Raw genomic sequence first — 23,489 nt, 5'->3', positions numbered from 1 at the left:
AGTAGACTAAAGAAGCTCAGTTGGTGAGAGACTATACAGGAGACAGGTCTCTCTGGGAGAAGAGAAGACCTGGGATAGGGTTTAACAGGAAACTATGGAGGAATACCACTATAGGAGTAGGTTAGGCTTCTGCAGGGGAAGCCTTGAGGTAGGGCCAACAAAGGAACTACAGTGGAGCTTGACAGGGGAACCAGGGGTATTAGTTTGCAGAATTGTTTGGACTTTCAGTTGGACCTGTTTGTGTTTCCCTGGAAGGGGTTTAGACTTTCATGTGACTTGGTTGGAGGGCCAAGCTACAGAATATCCAGAGGGTGAATCAGGAGAAAACAAAGTCTGGGAAAAACCATTCCAGGGCTGTGGGAAAGCCTAGGGGTGCCAGAGATGAAGAGCCCATGCAAAACTGTGACCAGAGATGGGGGAGGGGTGCCCATGAGGTGTGGACATGCTATTACATGTGGTATCAGAAATGGGATTTGAAACCCTCCTCCCCCAAGGAAAGAGGGAAGATTCCAACTACCCTAAAGGTGAGGGGAAGAGGGACAGACTAAGGGTATGGCTACACTTGGCAGCTGTACAGCACTGCTGCAGGAGCACTCCTGTGGCAGTGCTTTGAAGTGCGAGTGTGGTTGCAGCGCCAGCGCTGGGAGAGAGCTCTCCCAGTGCTGCAGGAATTCCACCTTCCCGTGGGGATTAGCTTACAGTGCTGGGAGATGCACTGTTTACACTGGCGCTTTACAGCGCTGTAACTTGCTGCGCTCAGGGGGGTGTTTTTTCACACCCCTGAGTGAGAAAGTTGCAGTGCTGTAAAGCGCCAGTGTAGCCAAGGCCAAAGACGCTTTTTCTGGAGTTTGGGGTATATGGAGGGTGTAGTCCTCATGCTGGTAGAGCAACAGGAGCAGATACATGCTCTTTAGTTGTGCTTACTACAAGAGTAGCAACAACAGCGAGATGCTCAACAGGAACGCTTCCTGCAATGCCTAGAAAAGTGGACCCCAGGGAACCAGTTTGAGGAGAAAAAAATTCTGACATCCCAATAGTGGACCTCTCAAAATTGGCCCGGAAGCATTTTTGTGCACCTTCAAGAGGTAGCAGCTATGGCAGGATGGACCTGATCTTCTTGGGCAACTTGAGTGGCCCCGTTCCTGTCAGGAAATGCTCAATTGGCTTACTGAGCTTTGTCCAACAAGCAGGTGAGGTGCTACAAATTTGTAAAAAAGGCCATTCTGGATAGACTGGGACTGACCCTGGAAGCATATCTCCACTAGTTTAGAACAGAGCCTTTCCCCTGCAATGGTGCCCTAAAGTGGCCTGGCAACACAATGGTTGCGGCCATTGTGTTGCCGGGCCACTTTTGGGCACCATTGCTGGTTCCCTGGGGTCCACGTTCTAGGCATTGCAGGAAGCGTTCCTGTTGAACCTTATTGTGTGTTTGTCTGGCCAACCAGATCATAAAAAAGGACTGCCTGCTCATGGAGTGTGGCTGTTTGAACTGCTACTACAGCCAAGTCTGTGGTTGGAATGTTCTGTCAGAAGGGGGTGTACTGCAGCCTACTAAGTAACTGCTGAAGTGTCTGTATGGAAAATAAGAGGACTAACTGACTCCAGGTGTGAGCAAACACTAGTTTGGGGGAATAGCCTCCTGATAGTGAGAATAGATCAGCATTTTCCAATGCACATCTCTTGTGCACATGGAGAACCGCAGGTCTACAGAAGAGAGAGAGAGAGAAGATTGGATGAGCAACTTCATGGTCAGCATGGTAAGAGACCTCCCCTGACGTGTAACTGTAGACAGAGATTGGCCTAATTTCCTGGCCCTATTACCAGACAGGGTACTGTTCGTGCTTGGACCAGTTGATCATAAGACAGCCTTTACTTGGACATTGGCTGTTGGGCTGGATGGCTCAGCGCAAAGAGCAAGAAATCAACAGGCTGTATCAAGCAGGTCAGGAGAGCCAAAGAGGCAACATCAAGTCAATTGCAAGCCCTGGCAACAGAATTGCTTGAGACAAACTTGGAACTGGAAGAGATGAAAGCTGCATGACAGAAAATAATAGAGGAGGCAACAAAACAAGAGCAAGAATTGATCAGGCAAGACTAAACCTAGTATATGAGAAGAATTGGCAACAACTCAAACAGGCGCTGGCTATACTGTGAACCATGAAGTCATGTGACAATGGGGCCTCAGCATCTAGAAGCCAAGAGCAGGCCCCTGTGGGAGAGGGAAAAAATTGAGTAATTCAGGGGAGATAGACATCCTGAGGGAGGAGATGAGAGAACCTTCTCCTGATTGGGGACCCTGACCTGGCAGCTAGGGTGGCAGTTGACTCTATACAGATTTGAGAGCTCTGGGATCTGTTAGCCATTGCAGAGGAGGCCCTGTGAATAGACATGCAAGACTAAGAATACTGGAAAGAATATTACAAATATGTGCTAGATGACAGAAACTATTTGTCCACTCAAGTACATGAATTACAGGAAGAACTGGAATGGCTGCAGGACCCAGAACAGTAGCTCATAGAGTACACTGACAGGTACTATCTGAAAAAGAAGGAAGTTATGTGTTGGAGCTTAACCACCATCAACTGCAAGGCAAGGGAAAGAGCCCCAGTCATGCTCCATCCCAGGAGGTGATTAACTAATTTCTCTTGGCAAGAGGAAAGGGCCTTGTAAGTAGATTGAGGGAGCTCACTTGGGGAGAAACTGCAGAAGAGAGAGGTCTTTAGGGAAGAGAAGCCCTGAGATAGTTTAACAGACAGGAAGCAATGGAAGAAAACCACTACAGGAACACATTAGACTCCTACAGCCGAAGCCCTGAGATAGAGCCAACGTGAGAACTACAGTGGTGCCTGAAAGGGGAAGCAGAGGCATTTGTTTGCAGATTTATTTGGACTTTCGTTTGGACTTGTTTGTGTTACCACAGAAAGGTTTTAGACTTTCTTGTGACATGGCTGGAGGGCCAAGCCACAGAACACCTAGAGGGTGAGTCGAGAGAAGACAAAGGCTGAGAAAAGCCATTTCAGGGCTGAGGGAGAGCATAATAGAGGGCACCAAAGAAGAACATCCTGTGCAACGCTGTGACCACAGATGAGAGGTCACTCATGTGGTGAGGACATGTTATTACATGCTGACTCAGTAAAAAAGGTGCAATCAGCATTAGGCACTCAAGCAGGCCAGGCTTTTGGGGTTAAGACGAGGAGATCTCTTCCTTTGCTTCACCCACAACTGCCCACTGAAAGCAGCAGCCAGCCCTTTTTACCCTGTGTGATGGGTCCTGATTGACTTCTGCCCACTTCCGGCTCTTCTTGCCAGTTCTCCTTGGTTCTCCTAGCAGCTGATCCTGGGTGACCTCTCTAGGCAGCTTTTGGACATCTCAACCTGCTGTTCTTTTCCTCCAAAAGGACACCTTCTTTGGGCTGGTGCTCTAAGCAGTAGGACCTCCAGTAGGGAGCATCAAATGCCCAGTCCCCCTCGTTACACAGATTTAGGCTAGTTCCATGTGGACATTTGTTCTGCATAACACTAGCATACCATTCTGCAGCAGGATTTCTTTTTACCTGCTTGGAGCTGTGAGATATGTGAGCCCCATGTCTGTTTGGAAGGTTTTCCTAGTAATGATGACAGTAGCTTTGTGGGGCTGTGGAAGCAGCAGCAGGACTTGGTGTTTCCAGGAGGCATTTTGGGGGGCATGGGTGGAGTCGTAATCAGTGATCACACAATGTTTAAGATGCTTGCAAGACGTGTGTTATTTGGTGTCTAATTCCAGCTAGCTGTATATCACAACACCCTGCTCAGACTCTGACTAGGAAGCTTAGACCTTAAAGGCACATCTTCCCTTCCAAGCCAAATCTTAATACCACCACTTTAAAAAAATGTAATATAACAAATAATTACAAATACTTATAACTAACTTCCTAAACTTTCTAACAATATTCAGTTAATCTTTGAGGTGCCCTGTGCTGTTGCTTGGACCTTTGAGGCTGTTTCAGTTTTGTTCTGTATTCTCAACAGCTTCCCTGTCTCCTGGAAGCAGTTCTCAATTGTTTTAGTTCCCTGTTCCTCCAATGAATACACCCTCTTGATGAGACCAAGGGTATGACACATTTAGGTGATAGTCCGTTCATAATGTGCTGCAATGTTGTCCATTGCACCTGTGAAGAATTCTGCTGAGTTAGTGGTGCTGTTATCATCCTCTTTGCCCATGCTTGTGCAGACTCTGCTGGTGAGTGGAAACTCTTGCAAAGTGACATAATTCATTGTGGTTTTACATCTTTTTCCATATGGTGAGCATTGTCTTGGCTTGTGTTGTTTGCCACAGTATGTGCAGCCACGTATGCTGTTTTTGGTAGACTCTGAATTTGAACCCTGCATGCCTTTCTGCCTCAGGTCTCTTTTCTTGAAGTGTTTTGGATTTTCTGTCATGTCCACAGTATCAGAGAACTGTTCATCCTTTTTTCTAGACTGGATCTCTTTCTTTGCTGGGCAAATTCTAATTGCTTTTTCAAAGTTTTAATTCTGTGTATCCAGTGGTCTCTCTGAGTGTTTTGTCCCAGATCCCAATCACAATCTGGTCTCTTATCCAGGACTCTGTGAGCCCTTCAAAATTGGAAAATTGGCTCTTCAGCCTTAGATCAGTCAGACTTTTCTATGGTTTCACCTTCTTTTTGTACTTGAAAAGTGTCTCTCTTACATATTTCATCTTAATGGAAAGAACTCAAATTTCTGTAATACAGTTTCATAGTTATCCTCCTATGCCTGAATTCACTGAAAACTATTAAACACATCAAGTGCTTCAGAACTAGCTATTGTCAAAAATAAGACTATCTTCTGACATCTTCCTTTCTGCTGGCCCCTATTGCTTCCAGATACAGAGGGAAGCACTGTTTAAGCCTTCTCCAGTTTTCCACATTTCCAGAGAGTTACAGCTCTAGTGGGAACTGGAATTTAACTGACTGTAGCAATGGGACGACTCGCTGGCACAGCACTTCCTGCTGGTTGTCTCAGGAATTAGCTCTCCAGCTCCAGAACACCCTCTGCTGGAGGATGTCTTGCTTGTTGCTGGCCCCCACGTCCCTTACCTCAGGGGTCTGCCCTCTGCAGTACCCCTGCAGTCTTTAGGTCTCCCCTCCCCAGAGAACCCCCAAACCTCTATCCCCACCTTGCCTCAGTGGCTACTGCCAGTCATTGTCCAGCCCCCACTCACTGGGCAGACTGGAGTCTATAAACCACTTATTATTGGCAAGAGGGGGTTGGACCTGCTGCCTTTCCTAACCCTGGGCTGTGCCTCTGCAACCCCAGTAATTGCTTTGGGTCTTTAGCCAGGCCTGCAGCCTGGGGAATTGCCAGGCTGGAGCTTCCCCACTCCTTTGTCTTTCCCTAGCCCTACTCTACCTCAGGCACCCTGCTCAGCTCCCAGGCAGCCAAGTCCTTCTCTCTCCACCACTAGAGACTGCCTCACAGTCCTTTAATAGGGCCAACTGTGGCCTGATTGGGGCATGGCCCCATCTGTGGCAGCTTCCCCAATCAGCCTACCTTATTGGCTCCCCGGAGCAGCCCTTTCCCAGGGCTATTTTAACACTTTCCAGTCTGGAGCAGGGTAACTGCCCTGCTACACTGACCAGTTCTTTCTCTCAGGATATTTTCTTAGTTTGTTTTATGCCTGGTACCGTATGGTGTTCAGTGATCACACACTGCTTAATTAAGGTGCTTGCAAGAACTGATTCCAACTGCTGGTGCATAACAAGAACGTTACAGTGTCCACACAGATTCTTTGTCTGGGAAGCTCAGCCCTTAAAAGCACAGCCCCTAGTATCAGATGATGATGAGGAGGATGTTGTGGCAGGATGGCAAGAGTCAGTTAGTGACCTATGGAAAGGGTTATTGTGAAACCCAGAACAGTATCTCTTTTGACTGGAGTCACTTCTTGGCTGAGGACTGGCCACGCTGGAGAGGAAAGAGGTGAGTGACTTCAGTCGTTTCCTAATTAAATAGCTGCCTGTATGTCCCTTCCAGTCCCTGTGCTGCAAAAAAGCTCCTTCATCTCACTTCAAGATGGGGTTGTGGTTTGTTTTATTATTATTTTTGTTTTGCTCTCTCAAGCAGTGACTTCTTTCCTATGCTCCTTTCCTTCCCTAATATATTTGCATCATTCTCCTGGAACAGACTCAGCCCCAGAGGCAACAGTGTTGCACTGCAACCCAGACTAGCGGAGACTATTTGGCTTTAGCACCACTTGGGAAAGCTTTCAGTTTGAGATGGAGTTATGTGTATGGGCAGCAGAGGGAGGGCAGAATGTTTCCTGGTTTTCATTACACATCTTGGCAAATGACTGAGCCACTTGCCTGACACTGTACATTTGTTCACTCAAAATACTGATTAAGGGAAAGGAATCTAGCAGTATATAACTTTGTGAGTCTCTTTATCCCTTAGAACTTCCATCAGAGAAAAGGGCTCAGAAGGAGAGATACATTTCCAGCTGTCCATCAATGCCCCTATATTAGCCATAGATCATGAGACTTTAATTAGAGCTTTGAATGTGATTGGCACCCAAGAATGCTTGTCACTCAAAATGTTTTGCCTTTTTTGTTGTGTTTTTTTCCCCGTGGATGGAAAGAGGAGGGAGATAACATTAACAGCTTACATTTTTAGGATGTCTTTCATGCTGCAGGATCCCAAAGTATAGATAGATAACATCACCTGAAGAAATACAGCCACATGTGGGGTTGAACATGGTAGCTGTTTAACAGCATACATCAACTCTACACACAACTTTTTAGGCCATAGAGTGAAAAAGAATCCCATCTCCAGATAAACACAAACAGAGAAGCAAAATTTAGTTAACCACCTTGGAATTTGACTAGGACACAACACCTTTACATTTGTGGGAGTGCCATGGGATCTTTGAGGAGTTCAGGTGGCCATGGCATTAGTTTAGTCTCTGATTCAGAAGACTGCACATCCAGCAGCATAGTATTAGCAGGTAATTAGTGTTTGTGTTAGAAGTACACCTACTGAATCTTCAGCAACACTTCCTGGACTACCCAAGTTTTCCCTGATCTCCTATCCAAAGACTGACCAAACCCCAAACCTTATGCTTTCTTAGGCCTGGTCTACACTGAGTGGCCGGGGGAAGGATTGATCTAAGTTACGCAACTTCAGCTACATGAATAACATAGCTGAAGTCAACGTACTTGGATCGACTTACCAGAGTATTTTTTTAAAAGCCCCTGGGATGAGAGACTTTTGCCCAGATCCCAAGCTTTGGCTGAACTATTCTTAGCACAGCTCAGAAGAGGGAGGTGCAAAGACAGCTTTAAGCCATCTTTGCATCATCCTGAGGCTGTCTGACTGCCAGCGTGTAGTCCCCAGTGTAAATTAGAATAGCATCAGGGCTACTGTGTTTTTACACTGGCTGCCAGTGCCCCCAAAGGGGCTGTTCTTGCAGTTGGAAATAACTGAGCTATAGAGATACTCTGGGTAGTTACCCTTTTTCCCAGCTACAACCTTTGCATGGGGGCCCAAAAGTAGGAGTGCTCTAGGAGCCACTACAGTGTCTGTATGCTGAATGAAGATTTCTCTACCCTATACTGGGGGATCCTCAAGTAACTGGTTAAGATGCTTTTAGGACTACTTTGCACTGATAGAGTGGCACAAAACAGCTTTAATGGACTGAGGATCTGGCCCTGTGTGTGTGTGTGTGTGTGTGTCATGTCAGTGATCCTCCCTCAATTGCCTTAAGGGTCAATTTCTTGCCTGTTTGCTTCTGGATAAAATAATTTGTGAGGGTGTAATGGAGAAAATGATGACTGAAATTCGCTCCCTAACATCCATGAATTGCAGCAGCAGGCTATGGGGAAAACGTTTAAATTTGTCTATGCACTAATGTATCCTGTTTGTGATTCAGTTTGTAGCTCTGTACTATGTAGACAGCAGTGTCTGCTACAGCAAAGAATATTTGTCACATAGATACCTAGGTGATAGAAGCTTTAGAAATAACTAAGACAGATATTCCTGCCCCTTTTCTGTATCTGTGTGAATTTGTGTATGAATGTGCTTGACAGAAAGTCCTTGTGGATTTGTGTGTGTGCGTATGCACATGTAAGCATGTCTGTGCAGTTTGCTTCATTCACTGCAGCAATAACTCATTATTAAGAAATACCTTTAGTCATCATGTTGAGAACATACATAAGGGACATGAGTGTTGTGTTTAGTTTTTTTTGTTTCACTGTGAACATCTCGATCAAATTCCTAAAGTATTATTTATGGAAAAAGTGTGAATGTTCCCAGCTTGCAAATGAAGTCAAACCCTTGTTACTGTTTACAGTAAAACAGCTGCTCTCAGCATTTATCTCTGAGCGTCAGATACCTTCGCTCTTCCATAATCAGCCTTACATCATAGCAGCTGCAATAATAATAGGCTGGAAGAGGTCAGGAGCAGGCAGTTCACCTATACCACACCTTTGTTTAAGAGTGTTTTGATGGTAAAATACCTCCACTGCTGAATTTTTCAGCCTGACTGGACTCCACATAGAGGCTGGATCTTCAGACCTATTTTGCCAAAATCACTCCAGCACCATCAACCTTTGTCGGTGTTCTGATTTTCTCTCTTTATACATTTTCCCTATAAATATTCTATAGATCCAGCCTGGAAAATGTTCCCAAGGTTTTTCAAAGCTAAAGATAATAGTAATAACATAATATTGTGCTTTTTAGTAATAACATGTTGGCTTTTTAAAGGTATAGAAAACCTAATCTGCATGCTAGAACTTTCCTAATTTACACTAACTGGGATATCCTTTGCAAATTACTGAATTTTATGAATTTGCAAGTACATGAACAAATACAATTTTTAAAAAATGGAAAAGCATCACAATGTATTTTATTTTGAAAACCAATTTCGTTATCATTATTTATGATACTTCATAATGCACAAATAGATATACTGGAATGTATTTTGTAAAGATAACAGACTTAACATGAGACGTGGCTACTGCACTCCACTCTTCCAACTTTACTGAAAAGTGAGAGACTGTAATTTTTATGCTGTTTATGAAGTGTGTGGACTAATGAGGTTCTGTTTTGTATACATATTACAAATGTATAAAAGGAAAAATAAGGGGCTAAAGTGAATTTAAGAACTTTTTAACAGGTTGTAAGTAAATGTCCTAAATGCTGTTTACTGAAATCCTCTCTTCCTTTGAACAGCTGTTGAATATGTGTGTGTATCAGCACATAAGTGAAAATGGATTCCTTACTGTTTATCACACTATCAAAGAATTTAGTAAAATTTTATATTTTTACTTCAAAAATGAAAATTTGGAAACAGAAGTAGGAAGGAAGTTAGACTGATATAGCTGCAGAGTCCTTATCCAGACCTACAGCTACTTTTCTCTACATACAAGGTTTTGGCAGTATTTTATTAGGTTAAAATTAGCTAGATTCATGGTGGTCACATGCAGAATGAAACCTATAAAACTGTTTAGTCCCTGAGTACCTGAGGAACTGCAAGCTTTTCTGGTCTTACAGTTTCAGGGTGACGTCATGAACGTCTCAGTTGATATCACAGATTGCAGCAGTATGTTGCTACAGAAGAGAATGTCAAGGTTGGAATGCTATAGGATGCTTAAACAGGATCCAGCTACAGGACTGCATCAAAATGGCTTCTATGAGAAACCACAAAAGAGAAAGGCATAGAGATAGAGAAAATGGCAGTGAGCTTTGTAGATCATATACGAATACATTCAGAACAAAAGTATGTGATGGAGATTGTTGGATCTAACTTATAAATGTTACATAAGTTACAATTATTATTATGAATTATTTGTATTGCAGTAAAACCTAGAGGCCTAAGTCAGGAATAGGGCTTCACTGGGCCAGGCACTGTGCAAACCCATGGTGAGATACATTCCCTGCCTTGAAGAGTTTTTAATCTAAATATACAATGAACAGACAAAGGGAGGGGTGTGGCACGGAACATACAAGCAAAGTATTCAGGGTAATGATAGCTGCACGTAGTTCAGTTTTTTGCCCCAAAACAAGCAGCATACAGAGGGTGGGGAAGAGAGGAACAATCAATCAAAATATGTACATTTTTGTAAACATATATATTTATGTATACATAATTATATACATTGCATACTTTAAAAAGATACACAGCAAGTACCATGGCATTTATTTTGTTATCATCAGCGTGCATACTTATAAATATCTGTACAGACTCAAATTGTACATTCTGTAAGGTTGTGCATATCTTTCTTTGGGTTATGGTGATGCATCCAAATCATGTTCAGCTTGGTTCTCCTGGATTAAGTGTCACCAAAAGCCCTTGATAAAAATGTTGCCTTCTACTTTGTCATACTGGTGGGGAGAATATATTTTAGTGCTCCCACCGTAAGTATAGATGTGTCTGTCACATTGCAAAAAACAAACAGCAAAATATATTTTTCTGCCATCAGAAACTTAGCAGCTAAAAGAACCGAATAATATGTGTATGACTGGGATCTGGGTCCTTGTGAATAGGATACTGAAATTCTATATGCAGTTATCTTTCCAGCATTTCCTTCTCTTTACTTTTGTACCCTGTTGTTGACTCTGAAAGAAAATGTAAGCAGCTGTTTCAATTTGTACGTTTATCTCCTTATCTCCATTTCCAGGTGAGTGGAGCAAACAGGTTAACTTTAGCTGATTTTTAACATGAACAGCATAAGCTCTTCTGCTTTTAGAGGAATGAAGCAGGGTTGTGGATTTCTTTTTCGGGGGGCGGGGGGGGGGGAGAGTCTCTGAATAATCAGGAAATTCCAGTGAGAGGAGCAGAATGTGTAGAGCGGGCCAGAATTACCATGACAACCATAGGCAAGAACTCAGAGAATCAAGTAAAGAAATTACAGTTAAGTTCTCAATTATTTTTTAACCATACCGTTATGAAGAAATATCTCCTTTGACCTAACATTGTGTGGTGTGGGGGCTTGTGGAAGTGCAGCATTGTGCGCATTGTTGAAATTGCTTCACAAATGTGTACATGTAACTTTTATCTAGATTTGCACATATGACCCTTATTAGTCATATTAAATATCAAATGTGAAACTCAGTAAAAATCACAGCTGCCTTACTACCCTTCAACATGGTTTTGTGTTTTGCTAAAATGGAATTCAGTCAGTGTACTGAGAGTCAGTGTTGTAGATGTGTAAATATTTCCATGTTTGTTCCAGGCATAAGAAGCATCTCCTTGTTTTCCAAATGACCACCATCTTCATTCAAACCTTTACTTCAGACACTCTCATCCATGAACCTTTTTAACAATAAATCCAACTATAAATTTAAATGACCTATTGTTGGAAAGCTTATATAGGAAAAATGAGTCTTAAGAAAGGGCTAGAATGAAGATGGTGGTGACTTGAATAATCTCAAGCAAAAAACTACAGATTAACCGTCAACTGGTTAACTGTATAATCTGTGAAAGTTAGATTGTAAATTCATTGAGCAGGGATTCACTTTCTTTTGTGTTTGTTCAGGGTCTAGCATGGTGACAGTACTATCATACACAGTTAGATACAGTTATATTGGTTTCCAAAGCAGAGAGGCCAAATTAGTTTTTTGTTTTGTTTTTAAATTAAGCGTTCAAAACTGGAAGCATTAAAATAGATACTTGACAAAGCACAAAGTTCCCAAAATATTGGTTTTTTTTGTGTTTTAGTTAAAATGTCAATCATGGTATGCTTTGTTTGCAGAATTGCTCTTTATGTATACTCTATCCACAGATGTGTTCTCATATTTGATCTTTGTAATGTTGTACTTTATATCCCTGAGTTGTATAGCATGGTCTCACAAATAGAAAATATACACTGTATTGTTCCATGATATGATGTCATGCTTAGAATTCTCCTTGTTTTAACAGAATTGAATTTACTGTGCTTCAGCAAAATGTCTTCGGAGGACCTAATTTTATTGCTATTGCAGAAACAGAAAGAGTAATGTGTTGAAAATTATAAACATTAAAATGGATGTAAATTGCTGGTTAAAATATATGTTTTTGTTTGTATGTATAGATGTACATACTCATTCATAGCCATACTCAAACTATGTATAGCTGAGGGCTGTATTTATTTTAATCTTTGGGACTGTGATGAACTGAGCTTCACTTCCAGGGTTTATATTGTCACCACAATCTCTTTTTTAAAAAATGCAGCATTTCATCTTTTTTCCATACATCAACCATACATGGAGTCTACATAATGGGTCCGATCCTGCTGAGCATTACAACTCCCAGTGACGTCAAGGAGATCTGATGGCATTTGGCAGCTTGCAGGATTGAGCTCCAAATTAACTCATACCTGCCAACATCTGAAAACTACAAACAGGGATATTTACAGAAAGAAAGGGGGCAGCCATTTAATTCTGTTGAAAAGCATTGAAATGAAAGAGATTTCTGGTGGGATGGACTGAGGGGAAAGGATTTCCCTTCTCTTTTTCTTCTTGTCATCCCTCAAAAAATTCAAAGACAGACTTTCACAAATAAGGATAGTTTGCAGGTACGTGTTAATCTTGTTCAAAACTGTTTGGAAGAGAGGTGTGCAATACCTCACCCTGTCCTTTCAAACCATCGCTTCCCGCCCTTCAAGAGTTAACCTTTTCTAGAACATTTATTTCACCATCAAAAAAAAAAAAACCCCGAAAAAAAAAACCCTGCAGAGCTGAGAGGCTGCAGATCACAAGGCCATTCTGATAGCCTTCTGTCCCCATGGCAACAGCAACGGCATTTATCAGTTCCTTATGAGAGCAGGCACAGCAAATCTGCATTGCACATGGCAGCCTTCCAACCTTTCAAATGAAAGAGCACTTTGAACTGCTGCCAAGTGTGGAAGGAGCAGAGCTGTCAGGACTACTTAATGCTGGCAGTTTGTACTTGGGAGCCTTTCAGTTCCCAGAATCCTTCAGCTATGGCAGCCTGCCAGGTACTTAGCGGAAGCTAAAAACTAACCCACAGACCATTCACTGCAGTGCACTCAAAATTTTCCACATGTACCATGTCACAAGTGCAGACTGTACAATGAAAGCAAACGCCTGCTGCTTGGGATTCTGATTTTATTAATAACCTAGGAAAAAGCAATTGCAGATTACTTGGCTGACAGCAATACAGTGTAGCCACTGTTTATAACTCTGTATGAGTGTGTCTCAAATGTATATTTCATCCTTCAGAAATAGGATCAACTTCAGACAACGGGGACTGCACAGCACAAATTTTGCACGCAGTACTGGAGTGTAGAAAGATCAGCATGAGCAGAAAACGGAATGTTGTTATTTATGATAGAATACATTTTATATCCAGTGTCACTAAGTGCTGAACAGTGAGAGATGGAAAAGAAAAAAAGTTGAGTAGTGGCTAGTAGATATTTTCTGCCCTTGCCTTCTGCATTTTGCTGACATTGTGAGAATCTCAGAAACTGGCTGATGAATGCAGCAGAGACACATGGCTCTTGGTGGGTTTCCTTTCAATGGAGAGTTTTCATGAGAACTTCTTATTGTTTTGCATTACTCAAGGCACAAGGGCTTCTACTGGCAGAAGAAACAAATTGGCACAGTACTGCTTTTTTTTTTTTTTTTTAAATCTGCACTGAGATCAAGGGCAAGGGCTTCATTTTCCAGCACTGGTCATAAGCCTTTAGCACAAATAGAATGAAAATTGTCTGTCGCTCAGGCAGTTGGACAAGGTTCAGGAAAACTATGTCTGGCACTAATTCCAAAGTGGAGGTTTGCTTCAATCCACCACCATTAATTTCAGTAAACTGTTTTCACTAGTCTATATCCCACCATTCAAGAACTGTTTATTACCTTTTATTACATTAATTTTTTCAGGAGAGTAATGAAAACTATAGTAGGTACAATATATATATATATGTGTGTGTGTGTGTGTTTTACATTCCAATTTTTCATCTTTCCTTTTTTGTTCTCATATTTTGCTTTTTTCTTATACATCTGATTTCCAAAAAAAATCCATCATACTGAACATAAGACATAATATTCAAAGTACCCCATGGGGGAAAAGAATGAGATGAGAAGCCCAAGAACAAACACATCTCCACAAATTTTGGAGCTTTACCACAGAACAACAAGGAAATTTGTGCTTCTTTCTCGTCTTGCAGCTATCTTGCGCTGCTGCTTGAAGACTTGACTTGATTCATCTAAGCAATACTGTCTAAAAGTAATACACCAAGACAGTTAATTTTGGCACTTGGGGTCCCTTAGGAATTTTACCAGCAGTCTTTGAAAAAAATTTTTTTTATTTTCCTCCAATACCTCATCTTGATAGAAGTCCAAATAAAAAGAAAAACTCCTCATCCTCCCCACCCTCGCCTATTCCCACCCTTGTCTTGTGCTCCTAAACATCATTCTTTCAAGAGTACTGTGTTAATCAGCATTTATAACGAGGTTGCGGAGGGAGGTGTTTCACTTCTCTCAAATGGCCTACTTCCAGAGGGAATGGGAGGTTATATTTTGTCAAATAGCTTAAAAGATTTGAGTTTTCCTCCTTGCTTAGTTGATTTCTTCTTTTTCTAATATGGCTTTCTCTCCTCCTCCTTCCCACCTCCCACTTCTTTTTTTTTTTTAAACACAGTAAAGTTTTGTTTAATTCTCAAGTGTTGTTAATCACTGGTGGAGGCCAAAAGCAGGGATATTTTTCTTGGCAGCACGTTCGATAAACAATCTGTGTATGGGGTGGAGGGGAGGGGGAAGACTGTCTTGCTGGTAACTAAGCTAATGTTTGGCAAATTCTTAACTGTCATGAAAGTGCAAGTGGCCATCGGTGGGAATAGCCTTTAAAAAAAAAACAGAATGTTCCCGTTCAGTTTATTCATTATTGTTGATTGTTTATGATGTCCCCAGGATGTAAGATGAATACATGATCCATGGATAAAATAATAATGGTGAAGGACCCAGCCTCTGACCACTCCACATAAAATGCACTGTCCATCAGTCACAAGTCATTTGCAGAGCAAACAGAATTAATTATAGGTGTCTGATTTTGCACTGTAAAATTTGACAAATGTTGATAACCAAAAATCTGGTCTCACAGCTATATGGAAACTGGTTGGAATGGATATAACAGAGGAACCATGTATGCTTTGTGGAGAAGAAACTGGACCTTTGCATGGTTTAGAAAAAAAGTCATTTATTTTGTACACCCAGATCAGTGCTTGACATCATCATTAGCAGCAACAGGACTCACAGGTAGAGGAACCTGTTAGCTCTGGCCTGTATTACTGAATGTTAGTGTGTGGGCAATAGTGCAGAAAATGGTAATATGACAAGAAAAAAGGAGGAGGAAAATCAGCAATAAAAAATCCCAGAGATTGCGCACGGGAGGAAAATGTCACTTGAGAGAACGGCACCATGTACAAAAATAAAAATAAAGGAATGAAAATTCCTACCTAGTAGACTGAAAACAAGTCCTTCACTTATCAAGAGGACCCAGTAGCTGAAGAATTTTAGCACAGGTACTGTAATCTGATGAGAAAAGTTAACTGAAATGATAAATAGAAACACATAATTACACTCTTATTCTTTGTACCTAAGTGTTTTGATGCTTCCTGGCAGTTTATAGAAGAATACAGTGCTGTTTAACTTTTAATTTGACAAAATTCTGGAATTCCCTGCTAAAGTGTTTGTGATTTGATTTCACTAACACACTTCCCTGCACAGCCTGACTAGTTTTCAGTGTTAATATTGTCATTGTTTTAATAAAACCAGAAATTTTATTCTGAATTATTTTTGTTTGTATTTTATTATACAAGGGTAAATTTATGTAAATCACACTCCCGATCTTTCTTTTCCTTCCTGCTTTTTTTTGTCAGCTGTAGCTACTATTTTGACCACTGAGGGAAATGTCAATTCTGTAGATGAGCTCTTAAAGAAGGAATCATTTGCTTATGACTGCTGAATTGATTATGTGCAAAACAATTCACAAATAGAGCAGAATATCAACAAAGATTTAAAAATATCCCTAGTCTGACCATTTAGAACCAGATCTTTTATTCTACATGTGCATAGCTCATGTGGTCCTAATACTGCTGAAAACTTTGGGGTTGTACTGTATTGTTCATCATCATTAACAATGTTCTGGTGATCAATAATTAATAATACTCTTGCCATGAGATTAATACTAATTCCAGTATTTTAGAAGCTAATGCACAAGAATGGTACGGAACAGAGACCAGTTAACTGGTTTTCAGTCAGGCACATATTACATTTGTTTTTATAGATGCTTAATGGTTCATTGTACTCTCTACTTCCCATATCTTGTAGTTGCATTTAGAAAGGTGCCTGCTGGTTTGTATTCATACAGTTATTTCCACTGATCATTTTGTTTCCTTCTCTGATATTAAAGCTTTGCCTGTGCTCTTAATTAATGTTTTGGGTAAATAACATGGGAAATAGGAATACAGCAAAAGGGGTTATTGGTCTCAGACTGTAACATTTATCCTTCAACTAAAGGTAGAAGATGGCAGATTTTACTTCTGATAGTGAAAATTATATCCCCTGGTCTTTGGGGTACTGGCAGGTCATAAACTTCAGCTAATCTAAATAGAATCCCTAAAGTTGCATCTAAAGTGCTGACTGATGATTCTGACCAGAAAGAAATACATATGTATCAGTTGTTTGCTGCTTTAGCTTCTTCTCTCAGCTAATCCTCTGCCCTATTATTAAACAAACCACTGGGTATTTTGTTTTCTGGTTTTGTTTTTGTTTATTTGAACCAAATCAGTACCTTAATTGTTTGGATTCTTTCTTTTCCTCCTCCAAACGTAATTTTAATTCTGGGATTATTTCAGAGCTAAATAAACATCAGACTTGTTTGTGTAAATCCAAGAAGACTGATCTAGACTCCTATTGCCCTACCAATAGCATGGTAAAGGACACAAAAGAAAGAAAGAAGGGAGGTGAGCAGAAAGGCACACTGCTACCCTTCCAGGACAAATGCAGCCATGAATTTTATCTTTGTTTGTTACATTGCCACCATTCAATCTATTTTCCTTTAACAGACTAGATTGATACTGACAACCCGTTGCTTTTGAAGGTGCCATGGCTGTGGCATTTATTTGCATTTACATTGCAGTTCTCTTCTTCAACTAGTATTCCTGTTATCACCATTGCTGCTAGCCATATTGTTGAAATGCTGGCATTTCATCCCCAAGTACTACTTGCATAATGGTACAGTACATGCCCATGACCAAAGTTTAAATAAAGGTTTAATCACAATGGAAAAACAAACGTATTTCCACAACTGTGTATCCCTTCAAGTAAAAGTAAAGGCAGTTCTGTTGGGTCACAGATGCTAATCTTCAGTTTCTTTCTAGACACAAACTATACAGGTTGTTGACAGCACCTGTAAATGGTTTTGAGGCTAGATTATATGAGGTGATGATTATTTACACCCTCTATAAAGACTGTTCTTGTGAGCCAACGAGTCTGCCTGTTACTGTGAGGTGAGTGTTACCAAAAAAGGGCTTTATTGAAGAAGGATTCAGTGGAGCGAAGAGCTAGGATGATGGGCGGTTCAAACACGGAGTGCCTTGTCATTTGTTGAGTATGTATAACCCTGGGAGTGAAATATAGTCAGGATATCCTAGAGTTCTGCATTCCCAGACACTCAAGATGAAGGGGAAAACTTCAACTCTCTCAATTTGAGTTTTTAAGGGCGGAGGTGACCTTTTCCCATAGCCCAGTTCTCCTCATATGAAGATCAACATACAGCAGTAAAAAGGATAGAAGAGCTGACCTAGTATGAATCAGAGAGAACACACTTGTTTAGTCACGTAAAGTCATATTAATATAGAAATCCTATAACCTTCACTAAATCACTGTTGCTGGAAGCAGACTTTCACTTTAGCTTTCCAGCTGTCTTGCTTGAATCTTGCTTCTGTGAAACCTTTATCTTGTCCACAATTTAGGTATGAAATTCCTAAGTGTGAAATCCACTTTCCCTTGAGATCATCTCTTTCAGAAAATTTGCATAGAGGAGACTCAAATAATTCAAGGACTTTTATCTCTATCTGGTGCCTCTGTAAGCTTTCCCCTTTTAAAAAATAAAGTCACTTTGTCAGAATTGATTCTCTTACTGTATTTTATCTGTTCCTGCCACTTCTGTAACTTTTTATAGTGTACATTTCTTCAAGCTTTCTCTTAAAAAATAAGATCATATAATTACCAAATTAATGTTGCCTTCTTTATAGATTATCAGCAGACATACTGAGATGTTTTAGGCAATTAGTGAATTGAGAAGTATTGGTGATTTGAAGGGAATATATTTATTTGAAGAAATAACATCACCAAAGTGTGAAATATTAACAGAGTACAATATAAATTGATTTTGTATAGCAATTGTTATAATCAGCATATAAAGTGGTAAATTGCTAATAATGTATATATGCCTGTGTATATGAGGGAAAGGTGGCACTATGCCATCGAAATCAGAACTGCCTTTACAGGACAGAGAAAAAAATCAAATGGCAATTTTGTCAATGTTTTTGCTCAATAAAGGAGAGAGTTGAATAAATATTAATATAAAGGAATAAGTTATCCAGCATAACCAGCTGTAATATCCTACAGCTTCACTGACTGTAACAATATTTTCCCTTCTGAATCTTGACTCACACTGGGTAGCTAGTTACATTGTAAGAGCTGGAATATGAGTGAGTGACGCAATGCTGTTTGCAGTATGCAGAGGAATACTTGCAAGTTTCTTAGTAATCGAGTCCCGACAGTGAAATGTATTATTCTTTGGGAGTGGACAGCAATTTCATTGTTTGCAAAAACAGAAACTGACTGCAGTGAGAATAAAAATGGGTTATCCACAGCCCCTCCTCTGAGCATGGGCACTGGCGTGCACAACAGGGAGGGGGAGGGGAACATTCAAGTTTCAGAATTTCAGTCTAGAAAGTAAAAGTTGTTTTCTGTTAGTCAAACTAACCTACAACTAATTTGCATTAACGTAGGCTGCTTTTAATATTACGCTTGTTACTATAATGCAAATGTATAAAGGCTATTTAAAAGAAAAAGGAAAGCCTTGAATTCTCAAAGCACTGGGGAAATCCTGTGTCCCTTAGCATTAATGAGATGATATCACACGGATTACGTACCTGCTTGGCCTCTCTTACACCCCTGCGCTATACACTGCGCGATGTTTCTCAGTTCAATCTTAAACACTCACCAGATAGGGCTCATTTACACACAACAAAAGTGGAACAGCTCCTGATGTATTCATGGGATTATTTATGTCATTCTGTCACCAGAAAAATTGAAAAAACGAAATCGGATAAAGATTGCAAACATGGTTAGTTTGGGAACCTTGCACGTTTGCTTTAGTAGCTGGAGTGCATGTAAAACCCACCGAAAGACTTGGTGGCAGGAAGCTTGTGCAATTGCCAGGGAAGCTAAATGGAGCGATTCGTAGCTAAACTCCTGCAAACGAGACATTTGAATTTAGAAAGCTAAGCCAGGAAAAAAAATTATTATTCTGCAGTGCTTCCTGGCTGCGCTTTCGTTTTGGAGACGCTGTCATGAGAGGTGGGGAGGAGGGAGAGGGAGAGATCTTGTGTTTAAATTTCCAAACATAGCCCTTGGTATGTCTCTCCCTTTCATTTCCAGCGGTAACTTAATGTCGAGCATGCGCAATATCAGAGCAACAAGAGGTCCATAGACAGAGGAAGTGGGGGAGGGGGAAGAAGCTGGTCAGTGCTCGAAAGGGGAACTGCAAAGAGGGGGAGGGGGAAGATGAGAGAGCATGGCGGTGACGTGAGGGCTCCACCCAGGAGGCATCCGAGCCAGGGAGAGAGAAGGAGGGAGGAAAAGAGGGGGGAGAGCAGGGGGAGGAGGGGCAGAGCCGGGCTTGGAACGCAGAGTAGCACACAGTGACACTCAGGATTCCAAATTGAAATTCCGAGGAGCGATCGAGGATGTGAGTGTGGAGCAGGCGGCGCCGCTCGCCATGCTGCTGCCGCCGTGAGGAGTCGCCGCCGCTGCCCTCGGGCTGCTCCCTCATCTTGTGCGCCTAGGGCTCGGGAAAGTCGCCAGGGCTCCCGGGACCGAACAGCTCCTTGTGGTCTCCTCTCTAACCAGCGGATCAGCAGGTAGCTGAGTTCGAGCTCGTAAGGCATCAGCTGCGAAGAGAAAGGGGACCCCCGTCTTCCACCGTGCACCCCCTTCCTCTCTGGGAGGAGGAGCAGCGGAAATCAAGACAGCGCAGGGAAACAGAAGAGGCTGGAAGGCGACCCCCACCCCCATCGGAACAGTAACAGCGATCCCCCATCCCAGGGGCAACAGTGTCTGCACCAGATAGAAGAAGCCCCGTCCAGCAGCCGCAGTGAGTGAAAAGCTAGACGACCCCTGCCCAAAGGGGCAATAGCACCAGGTCTGAGAGCCCCCCTCTTCAGTACTAGTAGGGGGTGGTAGACGGAGCGATACCCCTGTCCCACCCCCACCCCCTCCACAGCAGCAGGCAGCTCCAGCAGCCAGCTCCACCATGTCCGCTGCGCAGGTGTCCTCGTCTCGGAGACAGTCATGCTACCTGTGTGACCTGCCTCGCATGCCCTGGGCCATGATCTGGGACTTCACTGAGCCCGTGTGCCGAGGCTGCGTGAACTACGAGGGTGCGGACCGCATAGAATTTGTGATTGAGACGGCCCGGCAGCTGAAGAGGGCCCATGGCTGCTTCCAGGACGGCCGTTCCCCAGGCCCCCCGCCTCCTGTCGGGGTCAAGGCTGTGCCACTCTCCGCCAAAGAAGCGGCCGCGGCGGCCCAACAGCAGCTCAACCATGTGGACGCCTCCTCCAAAGCAGCTTCTGCCGGGCTTCCCCAGTCCAGCCTGGACCGCTACGGACTCAGTGCAGCTGCAGCCGAGCAGCGCAGTCGCTTTGAATATCCGCCGCCCCCGGGAAGCCTGGGCAGCAGCCATGCTGCCCGTCTGCCCAACGGGCTGGGCGGCCCCAATGGTTTCCCTAAGCCGCCTGAGGACGGCCCCCCAGAGTTGAACCGCCAGAGCCCCAACTCATCATCCTCTTCCTCCTCCTCCTCCCGCCGCGGGGCACACGGGGGCCTCGTGCCCGGCCTCCCCCCGGGGGCTGGCGGGGCCCAAATGAACGTGCCGCCCAATCTGCTTCCACAGACTTTACTCAACGGCCCTACAGCTTCTGGCGTGGCGCTACCACCGCCGCACGCGGGGCTCAGCGGCCGCGGCGGGGGACCCCCAGTTTCCTCCGCCTCTTCCCAAGGGGGCACATGCGGTGGGGGTGGCAGCGGCTCGTCCTCCGAGGCCTGTGGCAAGCGACCAGGTTCGGTGTCCAGCAGCGATCAGGAGCGGGAGTTAAAGGAGAAGCAGCGCAACGCCGAGGCGCTGGCCGAGTTGAGCGAGAGTCTGCGGAACCGGGCCGAGGAGTGGGCCAGCAAGCCCAAGATTGTGCGGGACACGCTGCTTACTCTGGCCGGCTGCACCCCCTACGAGGTCCGCTTCAAGAAGGACCATGCACTTCTCGGCCGCGTCTTCGCCTTTGATGCCGTCTCTAAGCCCGGCATGGACTATGAGCTGAAACTCTTCATTGAGTACCCGAGCGGCTCAGGCACTGTCTTCTCCAGCGCCTCGGGGGTGGCCAAGCAGATGTACCAGGACTGCATGAAGGACTTTGGCCGCGGCCTCTCCTCCGGCTTCAAGTACCTGGAGTACGAGAAGAAACACGGCTCCGGCGACTGGCGGCTCCTGGGTGACCTGCTGCCTGAGTCTGTGCGTTTCTTCAAGGAGCTGGTGGGCGCGGACATGCTGCCGCAGCCCTACCTGGACGCTAGCTGCCCCATGCTCCCCACAGCCCTGGTGAGCCTGCCCCGGGGGGGAGCCGGAGTCGGCGGGGCGCAGGGGGCCGGGGCCGCTTCCAGGGGCCCCGGGGGAGGTGGTGGCGGCGGGGGGATGCGCAAAAGGAAGGCGTCCCCGGAGCCCTCCGACTCGGCCGAGGGGGCCCTGAAGCTGAGTGACGAGCAGCAGCGGCAGCAGTGGATGGCCAGCCAGAGCGAAGCACTTAAACTCACCATGTCGGCTGGGGGCTTCGGGGCGGTGCACGGAGGGGGGCCCCCTCCACCACCTCCACCACCTCTGGGGCCTCACTCCAATCGGACCACCCCGCCCGAGTCGGCCCCTCAAAACGGACAGTCTCCCATGGCTGCCCTCATGTCGGTGGCCGACACACTGGGCAATGCCCACTCTCCCAAGGATGGCAGCTCGGTTCACTCCACCACTTCCACCCGCAGGAATAGCAGCAGCCCGGTGTCTCCGGCCTCGGTGCCGGGCCAGCGTCGCTTGGCTTCCCGCAACGGGGACATGAACCTGCAGGTGGCCCCTCCTCCCCCCAGTGCCCACCCTGGTATGGACCAAGTGCACCCCCAAAACATTCCAGATTCCCCCATGGCCAATAGCGGGCCCCTGTGCTGCACCATTTGTCACGAACGCTTGGAGGACACCCACTTTGTTCAGTGCCCATCTGTGCCCAGCCACAAGTTCTGCTTCCCTTGTTCCAGAGAGAGCATCAAGGCCCAAGGGGCAACTGGCGAGGTCTATTGCCCAAGTGGAGAGAAATGCCCCCTAGTAGGTTCCAATGTGCCTTGGGCATTTATGCAGGGCGAGATCGCTACCATTTTAGCTGGGGACGTTAAAGTGAAAAAGGAGAGAGACCCTTAAAGATAGGAAATCAAATTCCTTCAGCTGCCTGAAGATGTAGAATTGTGAATATAACAAACTGCAAAAGTTAGTCTTATGTATAGACATTATTTTCGTCGTATGTTTCTATATTTTGAAACAAAGGTATGTACTCTTCTTCATTTGAAGGATAGAGCTGGTTTTTGTTAAACAGAATATACTATTATTGTTCGGTTACTACATAATACCTGTTCTCATTTCTTTGGCAGTGTGTTGGCTAGGTACAAAGTTATAGCCCTTAGCGATTACCTGCTGCTGGTGTGTATTTTTGTAAATGTATGCACTTCTTGAAAAAAGAAAAAATACAAAAAATACATTTTTTTTTTTGCCAAGGCCAGTGTTGATGCCTAAAAAAAAATTGCTACAAAAATGGTGACAGCTTATGTTTTAGGAGCCCTGAGTGTTAGTCTTTCACTTTATTTTTTTGTTTTGTTTGTTTTTTGTTTGCAAACGGTGGGGGTGGTTTGGGGGGTGTTTTTTGTTGCAAGTTTGTAAGGGAAATGTTTCAGTTTGTTTCTATTGATCTGAACGTTTTTAATCTTATGTGTTTTTTGTTTTTGCTTTATTGATGCACGGATGCTTTTGAACAGTAGAGCAAAATGCTGTACATGGAAAACATGCTCTGTTTGTCCTTTATACATTTCAGTAGTTAACAGAACACTGTAATGTGCCTTGGAGCTTAGTAAATTGTAATAAATTCAATTGATATTAATACTTCTTGAGTAGCAAGTTTTATTTTTCTCAGAGCTTGGGCAACAGA

At 43.6% G+C, this 23,489-nt stretch overlaps 2 protein-coding genes across 2 annotated transcripts in view; both read left to right on the top strand.

Annotated features, from left to right (window-relative positions):
* The window catches only part of ANGEL1 (angel homolog 1), a 344,450-nt gene that overhangs the window by 81,963 nt on the left and 238,998 nt on the right, over window positions 1-23,489 (top strand). The window lies entirely within an intron of this gene.
* IRF2BPL (interferon regulatory factor 2 binding protein like) lies at window positions 19,660-23,443 on the top strand. The gene has a single exon (XM_050955682.1). It carries the CDS (start codon window positions 20,513-20,515, stop codon window positions 22,709-22,711), a length of 2,199 nt encoding a protein of 732 aa, XP_050811639.1. The 5' UTR covers window positions 19,660-20,512; the 3' UTR covers window positions 22,712-23,443.

Source organism: Gopherus flavomarginatus, chromosome 5, assembly GCF_025201925.1.
Source record: "Gopherus flavomarginatus isolate rGopFla2 chromosome 5, rGopFla2.mat.asm, whole genome shotgun sequence".
NCBI classification, from domain to species: Eukaryota; Metazoa; Chordata; order Testudines; family Testudinidae; genus Gopherus; species Gopherus flavomarginatus.
Note: the sequence above shows the minus strand (reverse complement) of the source record. Positions and strands in the feature narration are given on the sequence as shown.

Excerpts from the sequence above, each read along its gene's own strand:
- IRF2BPL (XM_050955682.1), top strand. The coding sequence starts at position 20,513 with ATGTCCGCTGCGCAGGTGTCCTCGTCTCGGAGACAGTCATGCTACCTG.